The sequence below is a fragment of the Arachis ipaensis genome, chromosome B07 (assembly GCF_000816755.2).
Source record: "Arachis ipaensis cultivar K30076 chromosome B07, Araip1.1, whole genome shotgun sequence".
Lineage (NCBI taxonomy): Eukaryota > Viridiplantae > Streptophyta > Magnoliopsida > Fabales > Fabaceae > Arachis > Arachis ipaensis.
In genome coordinates, this window is record NC_029791.2 from 118231640 (window position 1) to 118242776 (window position 11137).

Consider the following 11137-nt stretch of genomic DNA (forward strand, 5'->3'; position numbering starts at 1 on the left):
AATCCACTCAGCCATGGGTCGAAAAATAGTACCAATTTCTCACTCTTCTTCTTCTTCTTCTTCTTCTTCTTCACAATTTGTGGGAGAAAAAGAAAAACTGGACTTTGATCTGTTTTAACTCACAATTTGTTTTGTATCAGCCGACCAAAACAAGTGAAAGACGTAGCTCACCAAGAAGAAGTTGTTCGTGTCCTCACCAACACTCTCGAAACTGGAAGCGTAATCCTTTTCTTCCTCTTCTTTTTATTTGTCCATTTTTTTCTACGTATTCAAACCATTGGTAATTCCATTTATTGGTTATGATTATTTTTTTTTTTTTCATTTTTGCATTGCAGTGCCCCCACATGCTCTTCTATGGACCCCCCGGCACCGGAAAAACAACCACTGCTCTTGCAATAGCTCACCAGCTTTTCGGGTATGCCCTTATCTCACTCTAATTCCAGCTCTTCTTATTCGTACTTGCTGTTTTGTTGCTTAGGGTTTTATGTTCTGTGAAGAGGGAACTTTTATTGTTGAAAATATTTCGGTCTTGTTTGTTCTGTGAATTGGTATGTTTAAAGGTAGTATCTTTAATGTGTGACAAGTGACAACTATGTTGTGTAATGTAATGCTTGTTTTCCACAGGCCTGAGCTTTACAAGTCTAGGGTGCTGGAGCTCAATGCAAGTGATGACCGTGGGATTAATGTTGTTCGCACCAAGATAAAGGATTTTGCAGCCGTCGCAGTTGGTACTATTCAGCACAAGGGGTATGCTAGACCTGATTTTGTTTTTTAGATTTGAGGCTGTCTTGTTCTTACAATGGTAAATTTTGTCGGTTTGGTGTGTATGCCTTCCTCACTGTTCCTTGGTGTTTCGATATTTCAGTGGTTATCCTTGTCCACCATATAAGATTATTGTCTTGGATGAGGCAGATTCAATGACTGAAGATGCTCAGGCATGTTTGCATATTTACATTTTTATTTTTTTATTTTCTAACTTTAATTGTCACATAAGTGTCTGTGGTTACTGGTTTCACTTTTCACATCACCTATAATTTGCTGCACAGAATGCCCTGAGACGAACGATGGAAACTTACTCTAAAGTTACTCGGTTCTTTTTCATATGCAACTACATCAGCAGGTATATTATCTTCCATGTTACCATTTTCTGATTAATCTTGTTGGTTTTTTATATGTAACATCATCAAGGAACCAAGGAGACTTAATGTGGCCATGATTAATATATAATTTAACATAACTGCTATTGTTTAAATCAACTTTTTTCCCCATTTCATTCAAATGATACAAGGATCTTTTTTCTTGTTGGTATGCACCATTTAGATAATGTATCTTTCATAAAAACTAAGATATTTGTTCTTTGTAATTTGTGTGTCTTGATCTAGAATGCGTGACCCATTGATTGTGTATAATAAAAAACTGTAAATTTTTTGTAGGATCATAGAACCACTGGCTTCAAGGTGTGCAAAATTCAGGTTCAAGCCATTGTCAGAAGAGATCATGAGCAACCGAATACTGTACATTTGCAATGAAGAAGGACTCAATCTTGATGCTAAGGTGGGGAACCTAAGTAGTCTCATTGTGATATATTTCATAGAGTTTATGTTGAAATTTATTGAAGTACTTTATGTGCATTTGCTTCTATAGGCTCTTTCAACCCTGAGTTCTATCTCTCAAGGAGATCTTCGTCGGGCTATCACATACTTGCAGGTGAGAGATGTTCCCCTATTATTATAGCTTGTGCTTACTCTTTATTCATGTAAGTTTTTCTTTTCCTATTTTCTTCAATCAATTAAAACATATTTCACTTATTTTAATTGTTTTCCATAATGTTTGTTTTTATTCTAATTTTTATTTGTTATTTGTTTAATAGAACCAGTTTCTCAGAATTAGTTGTGTATGTATACATCTTTATATCTTAATTGGTTATGGTTCAATCTTGACACTACCAACGGACTTGTAACCATCAAATTATTCATGAATTTAATAGATAGCTATTATTAAATAAGATTATTATTTTTGGTAAATTACAATGAAAGACCATTTTAATTATGGGTATGTTTGTTTTTATATAATAATAACTTATAATCCTCAATAAGAGGATTTAGTGGAAAGATATAATGAGAGTCCACAAGACTGAAAGTACCAGGCTGATAATAGAGGAGAGTTTTATGATCATTTCTTTGCGGCCATATTCATCTGTTGAACACTAATTTTCAAAGGAGTCTCCAATTGGTTCCTTGTAGGTTTCTCTTTCACTTTTTTCTTCCCCCTGCTTCAACAAATTTGTTGAATAAAATGCAATTCTCTTATGCAATGTAGCTGTACAGAAATATTGCTATGATAATTTGTTTCTCAAATCAAGGCTGTCTTGAAAGTAAATGTGTTCTTTGTTCTAAGGTTTTACATTCTTTTTCCTGCTTTCTTGTGATGATCAATCTCTGAAACATTAATGACCATGATTGAGTAAATAGCATCTATTTCTCAAATAACCTATTATTAATTTTGCAGTCAGCGGCTCGATTATTTGGATCTTCCATTTCTTCAGAGGACCTGATTTCAGTATCTGGGGTATGTTGTGGCAGAGGCCCTAATTTCATTTGGCTTGTTCTGTCTCTGTATACAAAGAAAATATAGATATTAAATTGAAGTTGTCTACATGTATTATTTCGTATAGTGTATGGAAAGCTTGATCATGCACCTTGATATTTAATATTGACATAATTATTTGCCGAAGGGCAAGGGATTTGATCCTTTTAGCAAATGATTTCCTTGCTCTTTTTATAGCATGGATAAAATGAATAGGATTATGACTTGATATTGATATCAAACATCTCTGAAATTGCAATTCATGCCATTTTGTGAAACATCGGTTATCTACGTCTATTGCTTGAAGTGCCTTCCTGTATATATATTTTGTTGTGTTTACTATTCTACAGGAGTAACTAATTTTCAAATTTCAACATGATGTTTGTGTTATTTCTAAAATCCCAATCTATCAGGTTGTTCCAGCAGAGGTAGTGGAGGCAATTCTGAAAGCATGCAAAAGTGGAAATTTTGATTCAGCCAACAAGGAAGTAAACAATTTCATTGCAGAGGGATATCCAGCCTCTCAGATACTAACTCAGGTCTTGTTTCTGCCAGTTTATTTTGACAACTCTTTTGTCAATAACTCTACTTACTGTTAACTATTCCAGTAAATCCTAACTTGACGAATCAATTTGATTCTTTCAGTTATTTGAGGCCATTCTTGAAGATGACATATCAGATGAACAGAAAGCAAGAATCGCCAAGAAGCTGGGAGAAGCAGATAAGGTTACTTACAAAATGACCTTTTGCTTTCAGAAATTATACACTAATACCACATAATATTTTCTGTTACCTTTGTAAGAACTTCAAAATTTTACTCAAATGCATCATTGTTATTGTGTGATGCTTACGATTCCTCACTAGTTGCTCGTGGAATTGCAGTGTCTGGTTGATGGTGCTGATGAATACTTGCAGCTTCTTGACACAGTCAGCACTACAATGCAAGCTTTTTGTAACATGCCGGAAGGATTTGCTTATGGGAGTTAGATATATGATAGATAGCTGGTTAAATCTAGAAGGGGTCAATTAGAGGATCTATATTATGAAACTAAACTAAGATTTGGACTCCGGTTTTTTACTTGTTTTGAATCATTCATTCCTAACATTTATTATATGATATCCCTTATGTACAAAATTAAGGCTACAGCTGGTGAAATTAATGATTGCAATGCAGTATCTTAAATCATACAAATGGTTTATTAAACAACTAGCATAATAGGAAAAGAAATGAATAAGTGTACTACAAGTCTAGGACACTTTTAAATTCTAATCAATTGAACGGACTCAACATAGTATTAGTGGGCACGCCTAAGATTATTGCATGGCAATATTATTAGTAGCCTGCTCTAGTGCTCATAACCAGCAATGAAGGTAATTGTGAATTGTGATGCTGCTATTTATTCCTGTTCTCCCCACTTTCAAACATTAATAGCGCCTGCAACTGTTAGCTTAGCTTAACGACCCATTGTACTATTGCAGTAAATGATTAAACGTGGTCCAACTTTTTCATTAATACCACTTAATGTCTATTCTTGTTGACCAATTTGAATCGTGTCCCATGCAAATTAGTACAATGAACTATACCACCCTTTAAGGCTGCTAAGACGGAAATCATATAACCTTGAATTAAACCTTCAAATTTTGTAGTGACTATTGAGTTATGAACTCTTTAATTAGCTTATAAGAGACAAAAACAATAACTAAAACTTGGAGAAAATTACGTCCTTTAAAGTAGGAAACGTCATTTTTCCATACATTTGAAATCATGATAAGAACCCACGTCCATGACCATGAGAACCTTTACAACGTGTAGCAAAAAGTCTAAGAACATAAAAGCTTACTCACATGGTAATGTTCTAACATAGCTGCCTTGTTAACATAAGGAAGTCAACAAACTCAAAATCAAAATGGACCCGCAACAAGTCCCACACTAATCCATGCCTTCAATCTCGCACAAACACAGTAATCACACTCGTGCCCCTCACTTGTAACTTAGTTGTCCACCATATAAATATGCACCTCACTCACATAAACAAAAACAAATCCTAAGTTTCTTTTACTCTCTAGAATAGAATGGGTGTGGAAGATGGTTCATTTAGAAAGCCAGGTGCAGTTCCATTCAAGTGGGAGATAAAACCTGGTGTACCAGTACACCACAACCATCATAACTACCATAACCACCACGACCACCAAGAACCACAGGTTCAGTCGCCGGAACCACCATCGCCAAAGCTCAGGCCACCTCCGGCAGGGTTATATCCATTTTCCCTGGCTGAGCCGCGGACCAGATCCTTTCGGTCGAGTCCGAGAGTACGGTCCGACCGGTGGAGGTTCGACCGGCCGCTTATTACCCGACCGGAAACCGTGTCGGCTGGTTGCTTCTTCTCGCCATTGCTAAGGAGATTGTCGAGCAAGAAGGCGGGTTCGAAACGGTTTGCGAAACCCGATAAGGAATCTCAAAGTGTTTCGGAGCTCGAGACGCTTTCGCGGTGGTCGTTATCGTCGAGAAAGTCGTTATCGCCGTTTCGGGTTTCGACGTCGTCGTCTTCGGTTGCATCTTCGCCCCGACTCGTTGGCGATGCTGAATGGGCCGGGTTTGGGCTTTTCTGAGAATGATTTGGCCTTTTTTGAGTCCAACATCTTGGGGGAGGTTTTTAAGATTAAAAGCATAATCATGACTAAAAAAAAAAAAGAAAAGCATATTAAAAAAAAAGTGAAAAGGAAAAGGATATGTCAATTTTTAAGTATAAATGTATAATATAAATAGTTGAATATTCCTTTTTCCTTAAGCAGTAATATTGGATATAGGAAAAAAATAGTAACTTGATGGAGAGTTTTCTTGCCTTTCCTTGTACGAGTATTGAGTATATCTTTTTCAAAGTACTATAGATAAGTGATAAATAGCTCTTCTTTTAGTAATAGATTATTTGAGGCCTTTTAGTTTGTAATATTTGTAGTGTTGCTCTGATTATCCCATTTTATTATTGAAAAAATGTCTCTTTTGATGATAAGCTTATATCATTTTGTAAAAATATTACGAAAACACAAAAGATTTGTATTTATATATAAATATATGTCGTATTTAATTTATTTTTAAGATATATTAGTTCAATTAGATAGACAATAAAAATTATGAACAACGTGAATAATAGATTACAAATTAAGTCCAACAAAATAAAAAAATATTCTACTCTCAATTATTTTATCCCACCAAAAATTCTAATTTTTATTTTTTAATTTTTAACCATTTCTTTTTATTCACGGCTGCTGCGACAGACTGTGGGGGACAGCGATGGGGTGAGGCTGCGGCGGTGTACACGGACAGCGGTATTTCGACTGCATCTGAACAGTGTTAGGAGAGTGGCGGCATTATGATGCGTTGGAATGGCTATCTCCGGCACCAACTGCAAGTTTTAGGTGTGGATTGGATATTGAGAGATTATGGTAAAATTGGAAATAATCGTATGTAGTGTAAATGTGTTTAATTGTTAATAATTTAAAATTAAATAATTAATTAAAAAATTAATTTTTAATTTACATTCTTTTTAAATTTATTATTCACATTATTTACCATCACCAATATTTTCTTATACTTTCTTTTAATTATATCATTAAAGAATTTGCCATCTTCACTAATTTTACGTTGAGATAATAACAAAAAGAGAAAAATTATCAAAAATATAAATATTCTCAATCATGTATCACAATTCATATTTTCCTTTCCGTCTATTTAGTTAAAACATGAAATGTGTCAACTATTTTAATACTTTTTAGTAATCTTAATCTCCAAATAAATTTGGAATGAGCCTCATCTTTTTGTATGTATGTGAGGAGTTGTCGGCAAAGCTAAGGCTGTGAAAGGATTGGTGTGGTCACGCTCAAGATGATGATGATGAAAATTTAAGATTAAAATTAAATGAAAACAATTACTAAATGTATGTGTTGTGTCTTAATTGGTGGGATTAAAAGTAGTATAAATACCAAACTTTGCCATAGATGATCTGCATTCTATCTCCTTACTTAAAATAGAATAATAATTTTGTAAAAGTTTGAATAGATTTAAATAAGTGGCTTCTAACTACCCACATTAACGAACTAATGTGGGTTTCACATCTATGAGTTTAGTTATCAATGGAATCTCAAAACTTTCGGATTCAAGTAAAAAAAAAAAGAAGGTAATTTAATAACTATGGAATCACATCAAAACTAACTCAAAATATAGAAAGAAAGAAACAAACTGACTTTTTGATCGTTGACCTCTTGAGCATCTAGTAGAAAAATAAAAAATAAAAAGTATAGACAGAATATATAGAAACAAAAAATTAAATTCAAAACAAATTGAAACATAGAGAAATTAAACTGATGAGAAAGAAAAAAAAATGTAAATGTCGTACAACTTCTTTGCTGCAACAACCGTGGATATCACACACTAGTAGTAGATCAGAAATGTTATAGTCAACCATTAAACATCATGTAAAATATATCCATATTCAATACATAAAATTATGATTATTACTATATAAAATAATGCATTACCCCCTGCAAAATGCTTGAGATTTAATTAAGAATATGGCACCTCCACACAGTTGTAACGTAGCAGTCATTCCAAATCCAAAAACATGCATTTTGCAGGCCGTTACCATATATATACATATGATATAAGCCTGATTTAATATGAAATAAATAAACATTAATTAAACTTATCGCCAAAGACATGGGAACATTCAACCAACCTGATCATGCATTATTATCATATTCTTAGTGTCATTATTTGCTACTTTGCTTTCGTATATGTGACAAATGGATGGATTTATAAATCGAACTGACAAAATTTAAATGACATTGCAGTTGGGAATGGGATCTTTGATCAGAATCGATTTGTGTTTTATTTTGCTCATGAAAGTGACTCTCAAAACAGAATACGTACTTATTACTGTACGTGACGAATTAGTTAGTGTGTTATACAAATTAAATAATCCGTAAAAATTGACATGGAGTTATTTTTATGTAAAATTATTAGTTGAAAATTATTAGATAATTTAATATATTTGATTAAATTATTATTTAATAACTTTCAATTATCAATTTTGTATAAAGACAATTACACATAAATATTTACCTGAATGACTTTTTATATATGAATATCAAAAATTGAGTAATACATTTATTTTATTCTCTATGGTGTGCGTTTGTGTTTATTTATTTATGAGTAATTATTTAAATTAATTTTGAGCTTTTTAATATTACATATTTTAGTTTTTTAAATTTTAAAATAAATAACAAATTTTTAATGTTTATTTTTATTAGACAATAGTGACAATATAATTTTTTTTTTAAAAATTTGGTATGTATTTTGAAGATTATCTGAAATTGGGTTGTATTTGGGACTGGACGTGAGGTCCAGACTTCGAGTGAGTCTACGCTCGACTTGTCTTGCGCCGAGGTGCCGCCGTCCGAGTTTCTCATGAGGAGGTGGGGGTGGTACCTGCAAGACACTCTGATATTTAAGTTAGCAAGGATTCCAGCAGGTTTATATTAGATTGGATCTTAAGTATACATGAGGAGTGTCAGTGTATTTATAGGTGATGAACCAAAAACTACCGTTGGAATAGTTCCACCATTATTGGTAGATAACTGTCCCCTTTATTCAGGGGTTATTGAGGTCTCTCTTCTAGAAGTAAGTGAGAGATAGTAGGGGTTAGTTTTAACTCTTTTAGGAGGGAGTTATCACTTGGTAGCGTTCTATTCGACCTCTTAGGAGGTCGGCTACTCGATAATTGCCTTCTAGGCTTTTTCTACTTTGAGCCTGACTTAAATTTTGGGTCAGGGTATGAACAGTGTCCTTGCTTGAGTCTGATATTTTATTCAGGTCGTACTCAAGCATGTGAGAAATCGGATAAGTGTTGGTAAGTAGGATTATCACGTTGGATTTTTTTAGGTCTCCGTTTTTGAGTAAAAAACCATATGTGATTTTGAAAAGTCAACCGTTGCGTCGGTTGGCTTTCAATTTTGACACGTTGGGTGTGGTTACATTGGTAACGGTGTACGTCTTTAAATGAGGGAGAGAGTTTTACATTTTTGCCCCTTGATTCTTATAAATACCTTTCTCTCTTTCTCATTCTTCTTTTTCGTTTCCTCTTCTTCTGAGAGTTACTCACTTCTTTTTTCTCTCAAGCTTTTCATCTTCTCTTCTTACATTGAAGTTTCATTCCTCTTTTGAAGAACGAGTGTTTACTTTTGAAGGGAATCGTCTGTTGCTTTGCTGTATTTTATCTTTTCTTGCTTTCTTTGAAAAAAGGTTAGCTATTTACCTTGTATACTGCTTCTTGCATATAGTTTTAGATTAGAAACTAAAAAATCTTGCATAAATGTGAAATCTTGTTTGTGGATTTTGCTATTTTCGTGTTTGGACATGCTATTTCCATAGCTTTTTGGCATTCACATTTTCATAGAAATTGGTTCTTTTGCATTTTTTTAGTTTATTGCACTGCTATGATACTATTGTTGTCTCTTTTGTGTGTTGTGATACCCCTAAATGAAATTGTTTGGCTTTTAGAAACAATGTCACTCTTCTTTTCCCGGGAATGCCCCTTCTATGTTTGTTGTTGATTTTTGTCTGAAAAAAGGCCTTCTACTTGTTTCCGAATTATAGTCATGAGTTTTCGACTTGTAGTGATGATTTTTGTTTTATAATGTAGGTATATCTCTTTTATATGTCTTGTTCAATTGTCTCGAGAATATAGTCCAAGGTTCCCAAGGAGTTGTCGAAATGGATAGATATTTCGGTCCTTTCTACAGTTTCTGTAGTAGATAATGTGTTTGTAGATGAATTTCATAGACACCATAGGATTTGTATCTTTAAGGATGACGAGGAGAAGTATGAAATAGTAGCCCCTAACCCGAAAGACCGAGTATGTTTTAACCGAGTTACCACATCGGAACCCCACTTTCTCTTCATGTATGACTACCTTTTTACCCTACTTGGGGTGGTTTTTTCGTTTTCTGATTTTGAAATCGATGTCTTGTCTTTCAGTAAAGTGGCTCCCACCCAACTTCACCCAAATTCCTGGGGTTTTATGAAAATCTACCAGCTCGTGAGTCGTGAGCTTGATTTTTCGATCTCTTTGAAGATCTTTTTCTTCTTATTTCAGCTCACAAGACCTTTCAGTTCCACCAATAAACAACAATGGGTTTCTTTCCAAGCTATATAAGGTCAGAAAGTATTCTCTATTTTCGATGAGTGATTCCCTGATTTTAAAAACTTCTTTTTTAAGGTTTGGGCTGTTGAGTGTCACCATCCATTTTTCCTTAATGAAAGTAATGAACCTCGCTTCCAACTATATTAGGTAGAGTCCACTCCTGTATTTAAGTATAACCTGGTAGATTTTGATGATGTTGAGGAGACTATTTGTAGAATTCTTCTGAGAGGCTTGGGGATGGACTCCAAACCTTGATACGAAGAAGTTTCTTCTTGGAAAGTCGAGTTATGTTCGTACCGAGCTAGGTAGTTATTGCTATTATTTGTAGATACTTGTTTCTTTCTCCGAGTTGTTTCTAACTCTCAATGTTCTTGTGCAGAAAAAATGAAGATTAGTTTGAAGACCTACTAGAAAGTTCAAGAGGCCAAGAGGAACACTAGAGCTCGAGCCTTAAAACTTCACGATTCGGGGAGGTCGGATACTCCTTCTCCGACCGAGTCAAATTCGGATAATTCTTCTCAATCTAAGTCAATATTCCATCCTCCTCCTCCTTTGTTGTTACCCCTCATGTCACTCCCTTCTCGGACCTTAGTTCCAAAAAACGAAAAACTTCAGAATTTGGAAGTATCGTATTCATGATACTGGTTTTGATGGGGTGAGTTTTTGTGAGAGACACATCCTTCCTCATAGCTTAATTGCCATGGATGATGTTTCTATAAAAAACCATCTCCAGGTCTTGATTCGAGGGAGAATTTGGACAGCAGGGGTATGCTCTGCTTTGCTGAAAGAGTTGGAAAAAACTCCTTTGGGTGCTACTTAGCATTCTTTGGAGGCTTTATGATACGGAAAAATTATTCCGCATAACTACCGGCAAGTATACCGGGTCGTATCAAGAAATAAAACTCACAAGAGTGAGGTTGATCCCACGAGGATTAACGGATTAAGCAATCAATTGTCAATTGATCATTCTAGTTAGACAATCATAGTTGAATGATAAGTAAACAAGAAATGTAAATGACATGAAATTAAAAGAAAGCAATAAAGTACTAGAAAGTAAATGATATGAATGTAAAGTACAAGAAAGTAAAGTGCTGGAAATATAAAGTGCAGAAAATGTAAAGTGCTAGAAATTAAAGATAGAAGACATTAGGAATTGGAGATGTTGATCTCTCTTGAATCAATGAACCTCTTCTTCCTCATGTTCATGCAATGTTTAGATCTATGGCGAATCATAAGTAGTTGACCTCCAAGGTCTTGGTTACTCACTTCTCTAGTCATGATCATGCCAAGTCCTTGATCCAATGCTCATAAAAAGAGGTGAAGTTTAATTTCTAATCAAAAGCCACACAACT

At 34.3% G+C, this 11137-nt stretch overlaps 2 protein-coding genes across 2 annotated transcripts in view; both read left to right on the top strand.

Annotated features, from left to right (window-relative positions):
* LOC107606030 (replication factor C subunit 2) overlaps positions 1-3772 on the top strand; it is a gene marked incomplete in the record, with an annotated part of 8045 nt that extends 4273 nt beyond the window's left edge. Inside the window, 12 exon segments of the mRNA XM_021106364.1 lie at positions 15-28; positions 141-219; positions 336-415; positions 625-747; positions 866-935; positions 1047-1120; positions 1434-1554; positions 1645-1707; positions 2509-2568; positions 3000-3125; positions 3232-3312; positions 3469-3772. Of these exon segments, the coding sequence (XP_020962023.1) occupies positions 15-28; positions 141-219; positions 336-415; positions 625-747; positions 866-935; positions 1047-1120; positions 1434-1554; positions 1645-1707; positions 2509-2568; positions 3000-3125; positions 3232-3312; positions 3469-3573 (996 nt within the window).
* On the top strand, positions 4321-10785 carry LOC107608371 (nuclear receptor subfamily 4 group A member 3). The gene is made up of 2 exons (XM_016310177.2): positions 4321-5217; positions 10772-10785. Exon 1 carries the CDS (start codon positions 4660-4662, stop codon positions 5194-5196), a length of 537 nt encoding a protein of 178 aa, XP_016165663.1. The 5' UTR covers positions 4321-4659; the 3' UTR covers positions 5197-5217; positions 10772-10785.

Excerpts from the sequence above, each read along its gene's own strand:
- LOC107608371 (XM_016310177.2), top strand. The coding sequence starts at position 4,660 with ATGGGTGTGGAAGATGGTTCATTTAGAAAGCCAGGTGCAGTTCCATTC.